We start from the raw sequence: 21,258 nt of genomic DNA, 5'->3' as shown, positions 1-21,258 counted from the left end.
ATGTTCAAAGTTGATATGCACGCCTTGTCAGCATACGACTTCCGTATTCTTAATTGAATGCTTTCTTAGAACTTTTGCCTCTAAAGGTATGTTCATATTTGGTGTGTTTACACTTTTGATTGTATGACTTGAAGTAAGTAGGATTGCTTATATAATTTCTTGTCCAAATTTTCTCGTCAAATTTTATACAACGCTTTTCCCATTTGTCCGAAAACATAACAGATAGTCTGCTAGAATCTAAGCATGCAATATAATTGACCAGGTTAAGGCTAGAAATTACTTTGTTCTTTAGTTGTATTGTATACCAGGATTTAGCGCACAACGCAGTTTGTACACTGGTTGGCGTCCAAATACTTAGATTTATGCAAATAAAATCTTATAATCTAATTAGGAGGGACATTTCTGACGTACATGTAGCATGACAAGATATGACTCTTACTTAAACTAGTTATTTGCATATTGATTCCCGACTAAGGTAGACACTGAAAGAATCTAGTGAGGTGCCCTCGTTATAAGCCATAACGTTTCAAAGGGTATCTCGACTAGGCTCATTATATTCGGCTAGTTACGCAAGTAGGGAGCCAATCTATCATATTTATTAATAGGTGTCAGATCAAACTCGATCATTAACTATCATTGATTCCCCGATCAATACATGATTTCTGTAAGAGTTTGGTGTTGTAAGCTGACCCAGGTGCGGTGCATAGAAAGGGAGGCAGACGAGTAGTTAGCGGTGCCATCAAAACGATCTTTACTTAGAAAGAGAAGACAAAACAGGATACAAAAACACGAACTCAAGGCTCGAAACAAAAGGCGAGATCAGTCTCAAAATAGTACTTGTGTACTCATAGAACTCGCGCTCGTGAAGCGGCCAACGGTGAGGACTAAGCGGGGAGTGAAGGGAAGTGAGGGTACATATAGCATAGCGACAATCAATGGTGATGAGTTCGTAATTGGGTGGCCCAGTGGACGGATGGAGGAAGACACCTCGGGACCGCACTAGGGAGCCATCCGTAACAGATTTTCACGACATCTAAAACGTTGTGTCTCCTACATTGTGGGATATTCCCAGTCAATCACTGACATGGATGACTGTGTCAAGCTAACAGAGCATGTTTTTCTTCATAGGTAATATTTCGAAACCCATGTGCGAATGCCATACGTTTCAGTCCAATGCTTACCAGATGATGTTACTTACAGCCAGACCAGTAGCCCCAGGAGTAACACAGAGGGGCAAGTCAGTCTATTAATATACATAGTGCATTTGGTAATTCAAGATTATCTACAGGAGGTGTATTGACATATTACAGATGTTGACACCTGTTAAAGGGTGATCTGTTACGCGAGTTCATATTCATACATTTTACTCATCTGTGTTGTTCACATTGTTTGTATAACCTGCGCAGACATTCAATTCTGTGGCAGTTTGTTATCTGTCTCTTCAGACAAACCAGTGGTGACCCTGTGTCACTGCAGCTACATTTGATCATGTTCCACAGAAGCAATGGGGTGAGTGGGTGACGGCCTAATGTTAAATTTCACAAATTCAGCATTTGCATGGCCTACCTGGAGTGAAGCTCTGTAACCTAAACAAGACATGACTCGGATGCACATATTCGATTTTGTCTAATTCTGATTTCATCTAAGTTTTAATTGTGCTTTCCACGGCACATTTCTATATTGTTTCTCAAACCTTCGTTACATCTGTTTAAAACTACATTTTTTAATCTTCTTTTGATTTTGATGATTCTTTTGCTTTTGATACTTTAAAAGTTATGATGCTATGCCTACGGAATTGTTCCTAGGCGCTATATGGTTTCAACATTGTTTATGATTAAACCCTTTAATCTTACTTCACCACCAGGTGTACTTCAACTGCATTTCGTTGTCTCTGTACTTGTACTCTGCACAATGACAATAAAGTTGAATCTAATCTAATCTAATCTAATCTACTTCAACCCAAACCATTTGTTTGGAAAAAGGGAAGGTATGTACTGTGTTGGTTTGTGTGCTGCTAGTCCACCAACCTGGACGTGTCCACAATCTTCTTGGACCAGTAAGCATTGTTTTATATCTTAACAATCACGGCATCACAAACCAACACAGTGTCACCTCCTGTCCCCAAGGGAGGTTTTATTAAAGGCAACTTTAATAAGACCCTCCTGCATGACATGAACCTGATCCGGGTCCACTCGTCTGGAGTACTTGACCTTCTCTCCTCGTTCGACCTTACCCTGTCCCACTCTCCTCCGACTCATAAGGCGGGCAAATCAGCTCAACCTTGTCTTCACCAGATCCTCCCATACCTCCAACCTTACTGTTACCCCTCTTCCAGTTTCTGATCATCATTGTGTATCCTTCTCCCTTCCCCTCAAATCCACCCCCTCCCAGTCAGACTCTACCCACACTGTATCCTCTCATCACAACCTGCGTAACTTCTCCCTCACCACTCTTTCTTCCTCTGTCTTATCTGCCCTACCCTCTGTTGAATCCTTCTCTCTTCTATCCACTGATGCAGCCTCCTTCACCCTCCTGTCCTCTCTTTCCTCATCCTTCGACTCTCTCTGTCCACAGACCTCAAGGCCAGCATGATCCTCTCCACGTGCTCCTTGGCTGTCTGAAACCCTGCACGCTTGTAGAATAGGGCTCCGGGCAGCTGAGAGGAAATGGAAAAAAACCGGCCTCCCTGATGACCTAAAACCTTGCACAAACTCACTACTGATGTAATACAATTCTATAGAATGACACCTTTAAATGAATCATGAGAGTGTCAGTAAAGGAGCAGGGTGTAACTTTGTTGGAAATCTGCCACCTCTGGCCACTGCAGCGAAATTCAGTTTGAAGTTCCAAACAACATCCTCCCTCATAATAATATAACCCCTCGAAAATGGACTTGAAGTGTCGGACATTAGCTGTTGTGTTTCTGCATGTGTGCACGATGCAAAGAGGCAGCCACCAGAGACAGAAAGGCAAAAATTGAGTCCACTCCCCAATAACACCCCTGGCAGTAACATGTTTATATACAAACCGAGTGTCGGGTAGCGCTTTTTCCAGACAAAAACAGCATTTGTAAATTATATTTCTTTTAAGGGAACACATTCCTTGATCGCTACCGATTAAACAGTCATTACAAGCATTAGGAAGCTTTTAGAAGGCTGGAATGTTACATAGTGGACCTTTAAACTATAAATCCTCAAAACAATATCATATGACAAGACTGACCAATCATCTGCATTTCTACCAGGTACAACCCCCTCAGAATGTTGCAGCACTCCGAGTTATGGTCTTCGTCATGTCCTCTCCGAGAAGTCATTGGATAACAGCAAAATGTTGAAGACACTATCATTCCATTTTGGCTAACTCACAGGAAATTATTCTTTACGGGACTTTCCCAAAAGGTTGGCCATCTTGAGGTGAACCTCAACATTGAAACAAGTCCCCCCCCATGGCCAATCAGTGTCATTTCAGAATTTCAGTTGTTTACTATCGCACCCCCCTTGGGCCTAGTGTCAAATGCCTTGCTTTTGATATTATTATTATATATTATTCAGCTGCTGAGGCAGACTGAAAACTCCAGTCCAAAATGATGATGACAACTGTATTTGATTGTGTGTGTGTGTGTGTGTACACTTACCTCTTCAATCATCGTGTCCATAGCCTCGGAGAGTTCAGCTTTAGTAGAGTCACTGTCCACCATGTTCCTCAGTCTTAGACAATATTCTCTCAGCTGAAACAAAGAGAGTAAGCAGGAAAGAGAGGCCACGCATTTTCCATAGATCATCACGTAATGTTCACTCCAATATCTTGCTCTGTTTTTTTAAAAATATGTCTAAAAAATCATATCATATCCCAGAGTGTGCCTTTAACTTTATGTTCGAATTCACAAATGGTTTAGGTCTGTCTATTATATCACCTTGTTATGCTGCCTTTAGGGAGCACCAAGGATTTGTCATTGTCGTTCTATACACAAGATTTAGAACAGTTGAACATACAAACCAGCGTGTCAAAAGAAAGCTTTAGAGGTAAGAGAGTATTAGTTTGAGGATTAGTAAACCCACCTTGTGATTGAGGATGTCGTTCATTCTCCGCGATGCCTCGGAGCTGTGGGACTCTGGGAAGCATTTCTTTGGGATAACTCCGTACTTTTCTGTGGATCAGGGAAGACGGCAACGGTAAGGACTCATGTAATTTGACTCATCATGTTATCCATCTCATTGAAACATTTGAGGGGAAAGAGTGTACCTTAGGCCCCTGGGCACAACAAACTATCAGAAAACTAATAAATAAAAATAAATAAAAAATAAAAAACATACACATATGAAATCACTATCCGATTTGATCCATGGAATTCCCGCCTGACTTTTGAACAACCCAGCAACTGAACAATTCAACCTAGCAACTCAATACGAAACCTTGTTTCTAATTGGCTAAACGGACGAACGGACTATGGAATGTTCAACTCCTCTGAACTCCTGGATAACTCCCATAGAGAAACCATTAGCCCAATCCGTAGTTAACGGATAGCATAGTTTGGTGTGGCCGGGGCCTAGTTAGATCACATCACGTTTCACATATGCAATTGCGAAGGATCTTCATGTTTTGTTGTAATCATACAGTAACTCACAGTTTCACCACTATTCCATCCGTGTTTTGAGCAGGGGTTCCCACAATTTTTTTTTTTTTTTTTACCAAATTGATATCAATGATTTCCTGTGACCCCAAACAACATGCGAGCTATTCCAACACATAATAATGACTTCCAAGTGTATTCTAATCACCTAAAATATGCTCTAATTGGTTGGATATGAACCCCAAAACACTGCAATCCAGGCTTCAGGTGCCACACACAGACAATGTTTGTCTTCACACAAAAAATAAAATGTCGCGTCTTTTTTATCAAATCACAGAGGTTAGTTTGATTTTCAATCAAACCAATTTAAAATCAGGGTCCCAACCCCAAGTTTGGGAACTGCTAGTTTTGAGTATTCAATCAGCAGTGACAATTTCCATCTGACTAATTCCATCCAACCCCACACTGCTTTATAGAGCAACGACAAATGCTGCTGCGCCTGCCCAAATGTGTAACGGGCGAGCAAACTGACCAATGAGGTTGACCAACATGTCCCACTGTCCCCCGTCATTGGTTGGATTGGAGAGCAGAAATTGGACTAGACGGCCGTCTACGGGCTCCTTCCTCTGGGCTGTCTCCACACACGCCTGCAGGAAGTAGTAGCAGCGCTCCACCTGGGGGAGGAAGAGGTATAAGTGAGGGAGGGAGAGAGGAGGATATGGAGGGAGGGAGGTGGTGGGTAGAGAGAAGAGTGGTGAGAAGAGAAAAGGTGAAGTAAAAGGATAGGGAGGTAAAGATGAGGGGGGGATTGAGGTGAAGGGAGAGGGAGAGAGAGAGAGAGAGAGAGGGGAATGGGGAGGGGGAGAGGTAAGGGGGTAGGGAGAGAGGAGGATAGGGAGGGAGAGGAGAGAGAGAGAAGGACAGGGGGTCATTGTGATGTACGGCACAACCGGGACAGCATTGTTGCATGGACAGAGCGGCCCACACAGAGGGGGTGTTAGTCAGACAATGACCAGTATCGTAGTAGAGACGAGCACAATGACAGACACACAGCAACAACACACAACCCTCTCTCCCTTCAATGTTTACACACCATCCGCTGAAATGTAAACAAACAAACACCAGGGATGCTACCTGGTTAGCGTTGTCGCTTGAAAACGGAAACTGAATAAACATCGTTATGAGGAAGAAAAGAGGTGGCCTTACCTTGTCCCAGAAAAAGAGGTAGGACTGACTGAACTCAAACTCTTCAATGTTGAACTTCTTCATGAAGGGAAGTCGCATGACGTTGAGGCATGAGAAGATCCAACATCTCCCTGGAAATAGACCACCGTCACAACGGTTTAGTAGGAGAAGTGTGTGTGTGCATGTAAAAAAGATGAAGGCAGCAACAAACTGTCCATCTATGATAACCAAAAACCCTCCAGAAACGCAGTCAGTACTGTATTTCCTCATGCACACACACTTAGATTCCCATTCTCAATCGCATTTCACAGCCTCTCGGCCGTCCAGCACAGATTTACTGCGAGACCTGTGCCCTTGTTCACCTCTCCTCCTGGACTGAGCTGAACAGAGAGAACGATTGCCACAGCACAGGTAGCCACAGTCTGCTATTTCCCTATAGGCCTAATTTCTCCGCAAGACGACATTTTAAGACCAGATGCGTTGTTGCTAAACTGTGTGATAACTTGAAGTAAAACAGCACATTTTCCTTGGGGGGGCTAATCGGTGGTAGACATCATGAATGAACATAGCCTATTTGTTAGCATGTAGGGCTAGAGAAAGAGCGTCATCATTTGTATAGAGGGCAAGCAGGGCTGTCTACCTGAAACAATGGCCATGCCCTATTATTTTTTAACATCCCTAGTGAGTGAGTGTGTGTGGGGGTGTGTGTGTCCTACCTGAGTTTTTCTGGTTGGTGACAGGCTTGCCCTCTGTAGGGATGGAGTGCTGGAAGATGTGCACAGTGTCCTGTACCGTCTGCCTGTGCAGACACACCTCCAGGGGGTCGATGCAGGTGGACACGTTCTGGGCCAGCAAGTACCTCGGCTCGGCTCGCAAGCGCTTCACGAAGGAGGCGATCTTCCCCTGACTCAAACCTAAGGACCACAACAATAAGAACAACCAGCAGAAGAAGAGAGAACTCGGGTTAGACCAAGTGACAGTTCGCATTCCACACATTCCATCACTTAAGAAGAATAACATTGTTTAATCGTGCATGCTCCCTAAGAGGCTAAGAGCAGTTATTTTCTATGACAGAAAGTTGACATGACGTGTTATACACTGGCCATTCATTGGGCAATGTGTAACTCACACAAACGGGAGAAATCATAACACACTTTATTAATGTTAGCTAAATAGATACAGTAGCTATATGGTTAAGGCCTACAGCAATACAAAGTCTGGTGTATGAAGACACGGACTGGGGCAAGGTGTGCCCAAACTCTTCGGTGTACTGTACCCATCCAAAAGAGAATGTGAAAGCATGGATGGGAAGGACTGGCAGTGTCACTTTCGTTTTCTATGCAAAGGGGCCAAACACAGGTACGAGGGTGACTTGCAACTTTACGAGTAGTTTAATCACGGTTAGTCTTTTTCTGACGCCTGCATTTACCATTCTTGATCTGTGTATGTATGCATGTCCAGTAGTCATAAAGCCACAACACAATCGGAGCAAAGTCCATGATTATGAACACGTCCGATAACTCGCTGTAGCTATGTCATGCTGATGTGTCAAACATTTTACTTCATGAACCTGCCTCTGGTATGATGGTTTCAAATGAAGGGAAAAGTACCTAATAGCCACCCAACTTCCCAAATTGGGCATATGAGAAATTTAAAGTTTCGGTATATGTGAATAACCAACTAATGCGGTGGTTCCTCACGCTTGATGACTGACCATCATTGCGCCCCAGTTTATTGACATAGCAAGCTAGCTGGCTATGCTAACCTAGCTAGCTACATTCGCTCACTAGCTCATGTATAATGGGCAATCTGATAATGACAGTAGGTAATGGTAGCAAGCTAATGTTAGCTTGGTGCTACAGCCACGAAACGCCGATTGAGCTCACTTGCTTGTCTATACAAGTGGCAATGAATGACAAAATACGAAGTAACGCAAGACATACCAGTGTCCATGTTTCCGAAGAATGTTGGCAAGTGTTTCGAATTTTCTTCAAAGTCGCCGGTTCTTTGTTTATCTCATTCGCCGACAGTCAGTCAGTCAGTCGGTCCGATCAGGGTTCCGGAAACAGGAAACAGAATGCACACGAATTGTTACCAGTTGTTACATCGCAAGTACACTATCCCCCAAAGTTTCTCCCAGGGCCCAGTCCCTGACCTTGCTGGGCTGGGGAGAAATTGTATTGCAATAATTAAATTGCAATACAATAACACATTCACACATAGAGAGATAAATACATTGTACATACAGATACAGTGTACATTTGTGTAGAGCTGTGGAATCTTCTGTGTCTTCAGGATTGTCTGAGTAGAAATCCTTCTGTATTTCAATTAAGTGTGATTTGCTCGTTACTTTGTCAGTTTTTGGTAGAATAAGTGGGATTGCTTAGTCTGTCAGTTTCTGTAGAACATATGTTGTTATTGTTTTGAATAGATTGGCCATCTGGCTGTGTTTGAAGGTGTTGACTAATAGTTTGTGGGATAATCACTGTCTGAAGGACTGCTGATACATGGGAGGGGCTTACATCTCTGCTAGGCAATCAGCAATTTGTAAATTGACCTCTTAAACCTCACTGATCTGACAGCACCAGCCTCTTCTTCTCAGTCTCAGGCGCACAAAGACAAGGGAGTCTATCTGTGGGAGTCCATCAAGGAAGGACAGAGAAGGGCCACACGGCTGAGTATTTGCTTTCAATATTGTTGTCATCAGCGCTACCTATATTCCTTTTTGCTTTAGAATCCCTCAATCGAATCTCACCTGCTATAATGTGTTTTCTCTCCATCCCTGCTATTTCACCTTTCTGTAGGGTACTTAGACGAGGCACTCTACCTCGCCGCAGCAACCAATCCAATCTGGTGTACCTCACACACTCAAGATGTCTTGATCTTTCTGTTGCCGGAGGACTTTGGAACTGCCAGTCAGCAGTCAGGAAAGCCTCCTTTGCCTCCTTTCAATCCCTCCACTTCCTGGCTCTCACTGAGACATGGATCACATTGGAGAACCCAGCTACTCCAGCAGCACTCTCCACTGCCTAAACCTAACCCTCTGGTCAAGGGGGTGGCATAGGGCTCTTCATCTCACCTAAGTGAACATTTAATGTTCTTTCTCTCACATGTGTCCACATCCTCATTTGAATTCCATGCCATGTTACTTTCCCTGTCAAACTTCACATTGTTATCTATCGCTCCCCAGGTCAGCTTGGTGACTTCTTAGAAGAGATGGATGTGCTTCTCAGCTTCTTCCCTGAGGACGGCGCACCGCTCGCTCTCCTGGGTGAGTTTCACTCTTCTGATTTTCTTAACCTTATCTCCTCATTTGACCTTGCCCTGTCTCACTCTCTCCCAACTCATAAGGCAGGCAATCAGCTTGACCTTGTCTTCACCAGATCCTGCTCCACTTCCAACCATATTGTTACCCCTCTTCCGGTTTCTGACCATCACTTTGTATCCTTCTCCCTTCTCCTCAAATCCATCCCCTCCCATTCAAACTCTACCCATACAGTTACTACCCGTCGCAACCTGCAGACCCTCTCTCCCACCTCTCTCTTCCTCTGTTCTATCGTCCCTACCTTTGACTGAATCCTTCTCCCTTCTATCTACTGATGCTGCCTCCTCCATCCATCCTTATATCCACTCTCTCCTCATCTTTTGATCCTCTCTGTCCACTCTCCTCAAGGCCAGCAAGATCCTCTCCTCCCACTGTAACTGGTGGTTTTAGGTGGACCCAAGGCCAGAAAGGAGGCAGAGTAAGAGGAGACTCAGAGTTGCAAAAAATGTAAGCTTTCCTATAACTTTGCACGCAAACACAGGTATATCCATAGAACGAAGTTCAAGACTCAACAACAGGTGTAGCAAAAGCCAGGCTTATGAGCTGGACAAATAACAAGGCATAGACTGGAAGCCAGTCTGGTGCATGGGCTGGAAGCCAGTCTGGGGCACAGGAGAGGTGGAGGGATGGATGAAACCAGTAGGGAGGGCGTCACAGATGTACTCCTCCATGGCAGCCGTCTCGGGAGCAGAGAGGGAGAAGATCCTACCCCTGGTGGAACAGGAATCAGGTCTCTGGCACAGTCATACGGTCGATGGCGGGGAAGAGATGTGGCCCTCTCTTCTTACTGAAGAGTTTGTTAAGGTCCGCGTATTTGGGGGGAGAACTCGGGACAACTTGGGAGGGGCTGGAGACTGGAGAGGCTGAGAAGAGGGTCTGGGGAAGAGGCAGGTGGCATGACAGATGGGACCCTATCCTATTACAGCGCTGAGGGACCAGTTTATGTGGGGGTTATGACAAGTCAGCCAAGGGTAGCCAAGAACCACCAGAAATTCAGGAGAGTGTAAAGGGATGGTGAGATGGCTAACCCTTCCGGAACCCAGGGGTCAAGCGTCAAGAGCAGTAACAGTGACAGGATGGTCGAGACGAGCCAGGGGACTCTTGAGTCGTTTGGCCAAGCCAATATCCCAAAAATTGCCAGCCGCTCTGGAGTCTACAAATACCCTAAGAGAATGGAGTTGTTCCTCCCAGGAGAGAGAGGCTGCCAACAGGACACCAGATCCAGTAGACTCAGGAAAGATAATAGCTGCTGTAATGATGGGACTCATCAGACTGAGGTGGACTCGGGAAGGATCGAAGGTGTAGACAGATTTTGGTGGCACCAGCCTTGATTTAAATGTGTATACCTATTTACAGTTGAATGAACATGCCTGGCGGACATCGTGAAGAAATGGCATGCTCGTCATTTGTCAATTCCTTTGCGATTGTAATGTGTCACTGTGGGGGGACATGCAGCGTTCGGCCTGTAGAGGGAGCTACAGGACCGTGGCCAGGGTGACGGGGCGAGGCTTTGTTGCGCACCTGGTGCGAATGAAGCCTCGTTTAACGAAATGGTTAAGATGTGTGTGCCTCTGCTTTCAGTAGGTGGGCTGGGAACGGCGGAGCAGAGAGAATTACAGCTGAAAAGCTAGCGAGAAGAGACAGAGACTGAAAAGTCCTCAGCGAACTAAAAATAAACAAACAATTCCCTCATACCGACACTGCGTCTGCCTCTGTGTGTCACGGACCTTGCTACAGTCACACACCTTGACCTTTGTTGGGAATGATGCTTAAAGAGAGGGAGAGCAAGATGTCCTTTGAGTTATTTACACACGTCTCTCTCTATCTCCCTGTCTCCCTCCCTCCCTCTCTCTCTCTCGCTCTGCCTTCCTCTCTCTCTCTCTCTGCCTTCCTCTCTCTCTCCCTGTCTATCGCTCTGCCTCCCTCTCTCTCTCTCCCTTCCTCTCTCTCTCTCTGCCTTGATCTCTCTCTCTCTGCCTTCCTGTCTCTCTCACTTCCTGTCTCTTTCCCCCTCCCTCTCTCTCACCCCTCCTTCTCTCCTTCTCTCTCTCTCTCTCCCCCCTCCTTCTCTCCTTGTCTCTCTCTCTCTGCCTCTCCCCTCTCTCTCTCTTTGCCTTTTCTCTCTCTCCCTCCCTGTCTCTCTCTCTGCCTTTCCCCCTCCCTCTGTCTCTCTCTCCCTTCGTCTCTCTCTCTCTGCCTTCCTCTATTCCCCCTCCTTCTCTTTCTCCCTCTCTCTCTCCCTCCCTCCCTGTCTCTCTCTCTCTGCCTTTCTCTCTCTCCCTCCCTCCTTCTCTCTCTTTCTCCCTCCCTCCCTGTCTCTCTCTCTCCCTTCCTCCCTGTGTGTCTCTCTCTCTCCATCCCTCCTTGTCTGTCTCTCCCTCTCTCTCCCTCCCTCCTTCTCTCTCTCTGCATTCCTCTCTCCCTCCCTCCCTCTCTCTCCCCCCTCCTTCTCTCTCCCTGTCTCTCCCCCCTCCTTCTCTCTCTCTCTCTCCTTGTGTCTCTCTCTCGCTCCCCGTCTCTCTCTCTCTCTCTCATTGTCTCTCTCTCTCCCTCCCTGTCTCTCTCTCTGCCTTCCCCCCTCCCTGTCTCTCTCTCTGCCTTCCTCTATCCCCCCTCCTTCTCTCTCTCCCTCCCTCTCTCCCTCCCTCCCTGTCTCTCTCTCTCTTCCTGCCTTCCCCCTCTCTCTCCCTCCCTCCTTCACTCTCTCTGCCTTCCTCTCCCTCCCTCCCTGTCTCTCTCTCTCTTTCTGCCTTCCCCCTCCTTCTCTCTCTCCCTGTCTCTTTCCCTCCCTGTCTTTCTATCTCCCTCCCTCCCCCCCCCCTCCTTCTCTCTCTCTGCCTCCCCCCCTCCCTGTCTCTCTTCCTCCCTCTCTCTCTACCCCCTCCTTCCCTGTCTCTCTCTGCCTTCCTGTCTCTCTCTCTCTGCCTTTCTGTCTCTCTCTCTCTTTCTGCCTTCCCCTCTCTCTCCCTGTCTCTCTCTCTGCCTAACCCCCTCTCTCTCCCTGTCTCTCTCCCTCCCTCCCCGTCTCTCTCTTGCTACCTGTCTCTCTCTCTACCCCCTCCTTCCCTGTCTCTCTCTGCCTTCCTGTCTCTCTCTCTCTGCCTTTCTGTCTCTCTCTCTCTTTCTGCCTTCCCCTCTCTCTCCCTGTCTCTCTCTCTGCCTAACCCCCTCTCTCTCCCTGTCTCTCTCCCTCCCTCCCCGTCTCTCTCTTGCTACCTGTCTCTCTCTCTCCCTCCCTGGCTCTCTCCCCCTCCTCTCTCTGCCTCCCCCTCTCTCTCCCCTCCCTCTCTGCCTCCCCCCTCTCTCTCTCTCCTTGTCTCTCTCTGCCTTCCCCCCCCTCTCTCTCTGCCTTCCCCCCTCCCTCTGTCTTTTTCCCTCTCCCTGTCTCTCTCTCTCTCCCTCCCTCTCTCTCTGCCTTCCTACATTTACATTTATGGCATTGAGCAGACGCCTTCATCCAAAGCGACTTACAAAGTGACTAACCCTATCCATCAGTTATCATAAGAAAAAGTAATCGATGCTAGGACCAGGGGCTATTGGCAGTCACAATGCTTTTTTTTTTCTTTTTTCTTTACAGGAGAGAAACTTGCACAGGGGGGTTGTGGGGATGAAGAGGTCTTTAGGAGGGACAGTTAAGATGTAGCCTGAAAAGATGGGTCTTCAATCTACGGTGGAAGGTTGGTAGTGACTCTGCAGTCATGACAGCAGTGGGAAGCTCATTCCACCAGCGGGGCGCCATGACAGTGAAAAGCTGTGACAGAGTAGCGCGGCTGCTGCATCAACATAGAGGCGGCGGTGCCAGGCGGCCAGCCGAGGTGGAAGAGCGGAGTGATCGGGCAGGGGTTTTGGGGCTGACCATTGCTTGCAAGTAGGGAGGGGCTGTTCCCTTTGCCGCCCGGTAGGCGAGCACCAGGGTCTTGAATCTGATGTGAGCTGCTACCGGGAGCCAGTGAAGGGTGCGAAGGAGGGGGGTAACATGGGAGAATTTGGGGAGATTGAACACCAGATGGGTGGCAGCATTCTGGATGAGCTGCAGAGGCCTGATGGTGGAGGCAGGGAGCCCGGCCAAGAGTGCGTTGCAGTAGTCAAGGTGAGAGACCAAAAATTGTGCTGCATTCTATTGTGAGGAATGGACGTATCCTTCTGATGTTGTAGAGGAAGGATCTACAGGAGCGTGCTGTTGCTGTGTTGTTCACCATACAGGATAAGTGGTTGTCAAGGATCGCCCCAAGGTTCTTGGCTGTCTGGTAGGAGGTCACAGTAGAGTTCTCCACAGTAATGGAGAAGTCTTGGAGAAGGCAGGCTTTCCCCGCGAGGAAGAGCAACAGAGCCAGAGATGCCCAGTTCTGAGAGGGTGGAGAGAAGGATCGGGTGGTTTACTGTGTCGAATGCAGCAGACAGGTCCAGAAGAATGAGAACAGAGGAGAGGGAGGAAGCTCGAGCAGAGTGGAGGGCCTCCGTGACAGCAAGGAGAGCAGTCTCAGAGTGCCCAGCCTTAAAGCCAGATTGGTGAGGGTCAAGGAGGTTGTTATGAAGGAGGTAGTGAGACAGTTGGTTAGACACAGCACGTTCAAGGGTTTTAGATAAGAAGGAGAGAAGGGATAGCGGTCTGTAGTTATGGACAGCAGATGGATCAAGAGTTGGTTTCTTGAGAAGAGGCTTGACTCTGGCAGCTGGGACAGATCCTGTGGATAGAGAGGAATTGATTTTGGTGGTAAGGAATGGAAGTCTTTGGAGATGGATTGAAGAAAGGGGGAGGGGATAGGATCGAGGGGGCTGGTTGCCCGCTTGGATGTGACCAGTTTTAGAATATCATCAAGGGAGAGGGGGGAACAAGCTGATAAACCAGAGTGTAGCGCAGTGGGTTTGGGAGGAGAGGTAGCAGTGTTGGCGAAAGGTAGAGAGAAAGAGCTGCTTATGTCATCTGTCTGTGCATGTGACAACAATCTCACAAGCTTTACACAAAGCTGGCCTGTATGGCAGGGTAGCAAGAAAGAAGCCTTTTCTGAAAAAATGCCACACTCAGTCTCGTTTGTGCTATGCAAAAACACACTTGGAACATTCTGTTGCCATGTGGAAAAAGGTTTTATGGTCAGACGAGACTAAGCAGTCCATCGCCGCTCACCACGGAATTTGATTGAACTCGAACAATTCTTCAAGGAAGAATGGGCAAACATTCTCCAATCTAGGTGTGCAAAGCTAGTAGAGACATATCCAAACAGATTGATGGCTGTAATTGCAGCAAAAGGTGGCTCTAAAAAGTATTAAATCAGGGGACTGATGACTTTTCCAACCCTGTTATTCTTGTTTTTCATTTTTTTATAAATTTTCAGAACTGTCGCCCATTTTTTTTTTAATGGGTTTTGATTTCAGGCTGTACGACAAATATAGTAACTATTTCATTGTGCTGGCCTTGAGGTCTGTGGACAGAGAGGGTCGAAGGATGAGGAAAGAGTGGACAGTAGGGTGGAGGAGGCTGCATCAGTAGATAGAAGGGAGAAGTATTTAACAGAGGGTAGGGCGGATAAGACAGAGGAAGAGAGAGTGGTGAGGGAGAGGGTACGCAGATTGCGACGAGAGGATACAGTGTGGGTAGAGAATGTGGGTAGAGGGTAGAGAGGTAGAGTAGTGACTGGGAGGGGGTGGATTTGAGGGGAAGGGAGAAGGATACAAAATGATGATCAGAAACTGGAAGAGGGGTAACGGTAAGGTTGGAGGTATGGGAGGATCTGGTGAAGACAAGGTCAAGCTGATTGCCCACCTTATGAGTCGGAGGAGAGTGGGACAGGGTAAGGCCGAAGGAGGAGAAAAGGTCAAGTACTCCAGACGAGTGAAGCTTCTCTGATGGATGTTGAAGTCACCCAGAAGTGAGAGCGGTGTGCCGTCCTCAGGGAAGAAGCTGAGAAGGACATCCATCTCTTCTAGGAAGTCGCCAAGCTGACCTGGTGGACGATAGATAACGACAATGTGATGTTTGACAGGGGAGGTGACAGAAACAGCATGGAATTCGAAGGTGGATATGGACAAGTGTGACAGGGGAAGGACATTGTGTGACCACTTAGGTGAGATGAGGAGTCCTGTGCCTCCCCCTCCACCAGAGAGTCTAGGGGAATGAGAAAAGGAATAGGCATCAGAGAGGGCTGCCGGAGTAGCTGTGTTTTCCGGTGTAATCCATGTCTCTGTGAGGGCAATGAAGTAGAGGGACATTAAGCAGGCGTAAGATGAGATCGCCTCTGCTTTCCGGACCACTGACTGGCAGTTCCAAAGTCCTACATTTCACAGAGCGACAGCCTCCTGACACGAAGACGAAGGAGTCAATCTGTGGAGTCCATCGAGGAAGGCCTGAGAGGAAGGCCAAACTACGAAGTATTTTTATTTTATTTGTTTACTGTTAGACTACTCTGAATGTATTGAGCGCAACCTACATCTTGTATTGCCCAGGGTTGGAAAAGTCATCAGTCCCCTGATTTAATACTTTGTAGAGCCACCTTTTGCTGCAATTACAGCCATCAATCTGTTTGGATATGTCTCTACTAGCTTTGCACACCTAGATTGGAGAATATTTGCCCATTCTTCCTTACAGAATTGTTCGAGTTCAGTCAAATTCCGTGGTGAGCGGCGATGGACTGCTCTCTTCAAGTCCATCCACAGATTTTCTATCGGATTTAAGTCAGGGCTCTGACTTGGCCACTCAAGGACATTCACCTTTCTATCCTTAACCCATTTGTGCCGGATGCTGCGCGACGCAACATTGCATCTACAATGTTGCGCAGCAATGCGCAGCATTTTTGATTTGTCGTAATTTTCATGAGTGCAGCATATAATGCACTGTCATTGGTTCAAATACACATGAGGTGGGTCTTGTTGATTTTTTAAAACCACGTGAGCACCCAAATGTCGTGTGGTTCGCCGAAAATCAATCAGACATACATGTGCGTTTAAAAAATCTACGATAAACGCACGTGTATGTCTGATTGATTTACGTGATTTTCGGCGAACCACACAACATTTGGGTGCTCACGTGGTTTTAAAAAATCAACAAGACCCATTCAAAGTTGCGCAATGCAGCAACCGGCGGTATTCGTCGCGCGGCATTCGGCACAAATGGGTTAAGCCAGTGCGTTGTTCTTTTGGCGGTATGTTTAGGATCGTTTTCGTGTTGGAAGGTGAATGACCTGCCCATCTTCAGCTGTCTAGCAGAGGGACGCAGGTTGTCCTCAAGAATTTGGGTGTACTTGGCAGCATCCATTTTCCCTTCAATCCTAACCAATTGCCCAGTCCCCGCTGAAGAGAAACATCCCCACAACATAATGTTGCCACCACCATGCTTCACAGTAGGTATGTTGTGTTTTGGGTGGTGTGCTGTGTTTGGTTTTCGCCAAACATAGCGCTTGGAGTTCAGTCTAAAAAGTTCAATCTTAGTCTCGTCTGACCATAAAACCTTTTTCCACATGGCAACAGAATGTTCAAGGTGTGTTTTTGCATAGCACAAACGAGACTGAGTGTGGCACTTTTTCAGAAAAGGCTTCTTTCTTGCTACCCTGCCATACAGGCCAGCTTTGTGTAAAGCTTGTGAGATTGTTGTCACATGCACAGACAGACCAGTCCCAGCCATAAAGACTTGTAAGTCCTTCAAAGTTGCCTTTGGCCTCTTTGTAGCTTCTCTGATCAATGTCCTCCTGGCTCGGTCATCCAGTTTGGACGGACGACCTGATCTTGGCAAGGTGTTGGTGGTGCCATACGCCTTCCACTTCTTAATGATGCTCTGAACGGTACTCAGAGGGATAGCTAAAGCCTTCGAAATCTTTTTGTAGCCTTCACCTAACTTGTGCCTTCCTACAACTTTATCCCGGAGGCCTTTTGAAAGTACTTTTCCAACCATGGTGAATTCTTTGCAGAACCATGCACTTATAGTAGTGGAATCCTCAAGAAACAGCTGGTTTTATTCTGAAGTAATCAAAACCACTACAATTGATGTCAGGTGGGGGGCAATTAGCCTGGTGTTTGATCTGGAAGTTGATTGGTTGCACCTGAGCAAGTTTATAATGGTATACTCTAAGGGGCTGATCACTTAACCAAACCAGGTATTTCACTAATTAATTTTTAATAATTGTCCAGAATTTTTAATTGTTTTATTTTCACTTTGATGATGAGGGTTATAATGTGTACATACAGCTCAAAAAAGTTTGATTTGATTTATTTTAATTTCCAGGGTGTAATGTGACAAAAGGTAAAGATTTCACAGGGTATGATGACTTTCTATAGGCACTGTAGCTTTCAACAGAAACTAGGTCCCAGAGCTTAAGGCAGGATAACCCCAGCAAAATACAGCAAGCTACTTTTAAAGAAGATTAAATTAATTTACTTTGACTGGAAAACAGGCTTCACCACTCAATCCCAAATGTATTTGTGCCTTGCCCTCTCTCTCTCTCTTTCTCCCTGTCTCTCTCTGCTTTCCCCCCTCTCTCTCCCTCCCTGTCTCTCATTCTCTCTCTCTCTCTCCCTCCCTCCCTGTCACTCTATCTCTGCCTTCCCTTCTCTCTCTCTCTCTCCCTCCCTGTCTCTCTCTCTTCCTCCCTGTCTCTCTCTCTCTCTCTCTGTCTCTCTCTGCCTTCCCCTCTCTCTCTCTCTCTCTCTCTCTCTCTCTCTGCCTTCCCCTCTCTCTTTCTCTCTCTTCCTGTTTCTCTCTCTGCCTTCCTCTCTCTCTCTCTCTTCCCCTCTCTCCCTTCCTCTCTCTGTCTCTGCCTTCCCCCCTCTCTCTCTTCCCCTCTCCCCCTTCCTCCCTCTCTCTGCCTTCCTCTTTCTCTCTCTCTTGTGCCTTCCTCTCTGCCTCCCTCTCTCTTTCTCCCTTTCTCTCTCTCCCTTCCTCTCTCTCTTTCTCTATCTCTGTCTCTCTCTGTCTCTCTCTGCCTTCCCCTCTCTCTCCCTCTCTCTCTCTGCCTTCCCCTCTCTCTCTCTATCCCTCCCTCACTTTTTCTCTGCCTTCCCCCCCCTCACTTTCTCTCTCTCTCTGCCTTCCCCCCTCTCTCTCTACGTTTCTCTCTCTCTGCCTTCCCCCCTCTCTCCCTTCCTGTTTCTCTCTCTGCCTTTCTCTCTCTCTCTCTCTTCCCCTCTCTTTCTGCCTTTCTCAATCTCTCTCTTCTCGTCTCTCTTCCTCTTTCTGCCTTCCCCTCTCTCTTCCTCTGCCTTTCTCTCTCTCTCTCCCTTCCTCCCTCTCTCTCCCTTCCTGTTTCTCTCTCTGCCTTTCTCTCTCTCTCTCTCTTCTCTCTCAGCCTTCCCCTCTCTCTCTCTGCCTTCCCCTCTCTCTGCCTCTCTCTCTGTCCCTTCCCCCCTCTCTCTCTCTTCCTGTTCCTCCCCCTCTCTCTCTCTCTCTCTGCCTTCCTCTCTCTCTCCCTTCCTCCCTCTCTCTGCCTTCCCCCCTCTCGCTCTCATCCTCTCTCTCTTCCTCCCTCTCTCTCTCTCTCTGCCTTCCTCTCTGTTACGTCCCCAAGTAAGATCTAGGGGATGAGGGGAGTAACAATAAGGTGGACCGTGGGACAAAGAAGCGGAGGCAGACGGGAGAATATAGATAAACCAATAATTTATTGATAATTCAAAATAATAGCAGAGAACTTGCAAACACAAACTGAAAACTACTTTCTCAAAAAGGGGAGAAAGCAAGGACTGATTTAACAAAAGATAGCAATTATAGCAAAATAAGGTTAACACCGTAATTAAACACACTCTCAAAGAGAGTCAGATTTACTGACACCGGTACACACTACCACCGTAATAAAAGAGCGCTATAGCAAAACACACAACACAATAGGTTGCTGAATGGCCCACTGCCAGTTCCTCCCAGCCTTTTATAGTTCACCCTTGACGACCAGGTGAGAACAGGTCTGCGCATTTATGCTGTCACCATGGCAATAGGAAGGGAAAGGGCGGTAACCTGGGAAGAGGCACAGGGAACAACAAAAACACACACACAACACACTACAGCCGTAACACTCTCTCTCTCCCTTCCTCTCTCTCTCTGCCTTCCTCTTTCTCTCTCTCTCTCTCTCCCTTCCTCCCTCTCTCTTTGCCTTTCTCTCTCTCTCCCTTCCTCCCTCTCTTTCTCTTTCTGCCTTCCTCTCACTCTCTCTGCCTTCCCCCCTCTCTGGCTGGGAGGGTGAGGATTTGAGAGGGAGGGAGAAGGATACGAAATGATGATCAGAAACCGGAAGAGGGGTAACAGTGAGGTTTGAGGTATGGGAGGATCTTGTGAAGACAAGGTCGAGCTTATGAGTGGGAGGAGAGTGGGACAGGGTGAGGCCGAAGGAGGAGAGAAGGTCAAGTGCTCCAGACGAGTGAAGCTTCTCCGACTGGATGTTGAAGTCACCCAGTAGTGAGAGCGGTGTGCTGAGAAGGACATCCATCTCATCTAAGAAGTGGCCAAGCTGACCTGGAGGACGATAGATAACAACAATGTGAAGTTTGACAGGGGAGGTGACAGAAACAGCATGTAATTCAAAGGTGGAAATGGACAGGTTAGATAGTGACGTCCTGTGATCGTCACTATCTAAATGCAGATTCTGTGATTGCTGATGACTAGCAGAGTAGCAACCCCTCCCACCTGACGATCAGTTAACGACCAGACAGGTTTCACCACTCACTCAATCCCAAATGTATTAGTCGTGGTCCAGGGTGAGCAGGAGTTAATTACCTGGCAGAATAGTGTTTAGGCCCTCCCACTGGAGATGCACTTCACAGCTATTGACTTCAAACAGATGGCTTTCAATAGAAACTACTTATCAGAGCTTAAGGCAGGATAGCCACAACAAAACAAACAACTAAACAGCTCTTTGATTACAACTAGATTCAGCTAACTTCCTCACACTGGAGAACAGGCTTAAGGCAGGATAGTGTGGTGGAAGTCTAGGATTTACCACTCTGTACTTTAGCTCTTCGGAGGTAAGAATCAAGAAACAAGTCCTGAGTAGCCACAATATCTGAGTCCGGTATGTATTGCTTGCAAACAAGAGACAAGAGCGTAACAGCAGCCCAGCGTAGAACCGGGGGTCCGTTCAGCACAAGTCTAAAGAGACAATGATCAGGTTTGTCTTTTATACAGTTTGAACATATTGCCAGGCGCCTACAAGGCTATCGGCTGATGGCCTTGTGCTTACGTGAGAAAGGGCGGGAGAGAATGAACAATGGGGAGGCTTTCTTACTGATTAATCGCCGTTCAACATTTCACACCTATCGACAGGATGCGCCTGTCCCCCCATTATTGCTCTCTCCTACCACTCCCTCAGAGATCACCGCTGTTCATATGGTAAATCATACAGTGCTTCTCAGAACAATGGCTATAGAACTTTAGAGGTGTGGCAAGAGAAAATGTCATCACAGTAGTTCCACAAGTTGTATCAGTCATATGAAAGTGTATAACCTGAAAATAGTTCTATGAATGTATTTTCCATAACAATAGCCACAGCAAAACAAACAACTCCTCTCTCCTTCCTCTCTCTCTCTGCCTTCCCCCCTCTCTCTCTCTCTCTTTGCCTTCCCCTCTCTCTGCCATTCTCTCTCTCCCTCCCTCTCTCTCTCTGCCAGTCTCTCTTTCTCTCTGCCTCTCTCTCTGCCTTCCTCTCTCTCTCTTTCTGCCTTCCTCTCACTCTTCCCCTCTCTGTCTCTGCCTTTCCCTCTCTCCCTGCCTTCCTCTCTCTCCATCTCTCCCTCTCTCTCTGCCTTTCTCTCTGTCTTCCTCTCTCTCTCCCTGCCTTCCTATCTCTCTCTCTCTCCTTTCCTCTCTCTCTCCCTTCCTCCCTCTCTCTCTGCCTTTCTCTCTCTGCCTTCCTCTCTCTCTCTCTCTTCCTTCCCTTCTCTCTCTCTTCCTCTCTCTGCCTTTGTCTCCCGGCAACAAGACCCTGTACAAGGCCCCGGTAACTAGCCGTCCTCCAAGGGTTAATAAACTTTTAGTCTGAAGGTCACCTACCAAACAGGACACTAAAAGAGATATTTTAGGCTAGAGTCGATTAGATTCACTCCGCTGTTAACTGTCTCCGTCCTATATTCTCCCCTGCTTCCTCTTTCCACACTATGCAAACATAAATAACCCACCGAAGACTTGCATAATATAAGAAAGCTCCTATAGTTAACGACAGCTCTAATCTTAACGAGTGCAAGTTGATGTGTTCGCGGATGAGTTATTTAT

The 21,258-nt window shown here is 47.0% G+C and overlaps 1 protein-coding gene across 1 annotated transcript in view; it reads right to left on the bottom strand.

Annotated features, from left to right (window-relative positions):
• LOC310823860 (bleomycin hydrolase-like) overlaps positions 1–7,822 on the bottom strand; it is a 31,784-nt gene extending 23,962 nt beyond the window's left edge. Inside the window, exons 1-6 of the mRNA XM_083696742.1 lie at positions 7,699–7,822; positions 6,472–6,669; positions 5,777–5,886; positions 5,103–5,244; positions 4,059–4,147; positions 3,635–3,727 (exon numbers count right to left, since the gene is read on the bottom strand). Coding sequence (XP_083552868.1) covers positions 3,635–3,727; positions 4,059–4,147; positions 5,103–5,244; positions 5,777–5,886; positions 6,472–6,669; positions 7,699–7,708 — 642 coding nt within the window. The 5' untranslated portion in view covers positions 7,709–7,822. The remainder of the gene's footprint in view (positions 1–3,634; positions 3,728–4,058; positions 4,148–5,102; positions 5,245–5,776; positions 5,887–6,471; positions 6,670–7,698) is intronic.
• Positions 7,823–21,258: the final 13,436 nt, after the last annotated feature.

This window comes from Argentina silus, assembly GCF_951799395.1.
Source record: "Argentina silus genome assembly, chromosome: Y".
Classification (NCBI taxonomy): Eukaryota; Metazoa; Chordata; class Actinopteri; order Argentiniformes; family Argentinidae; genus Argentina; species Argentina silus.
The sequence above is the reverse complement of the archived record's forward strand: the minus strand, read 5'-3'. Positions and strand labels throughout refer to the sequence as shown.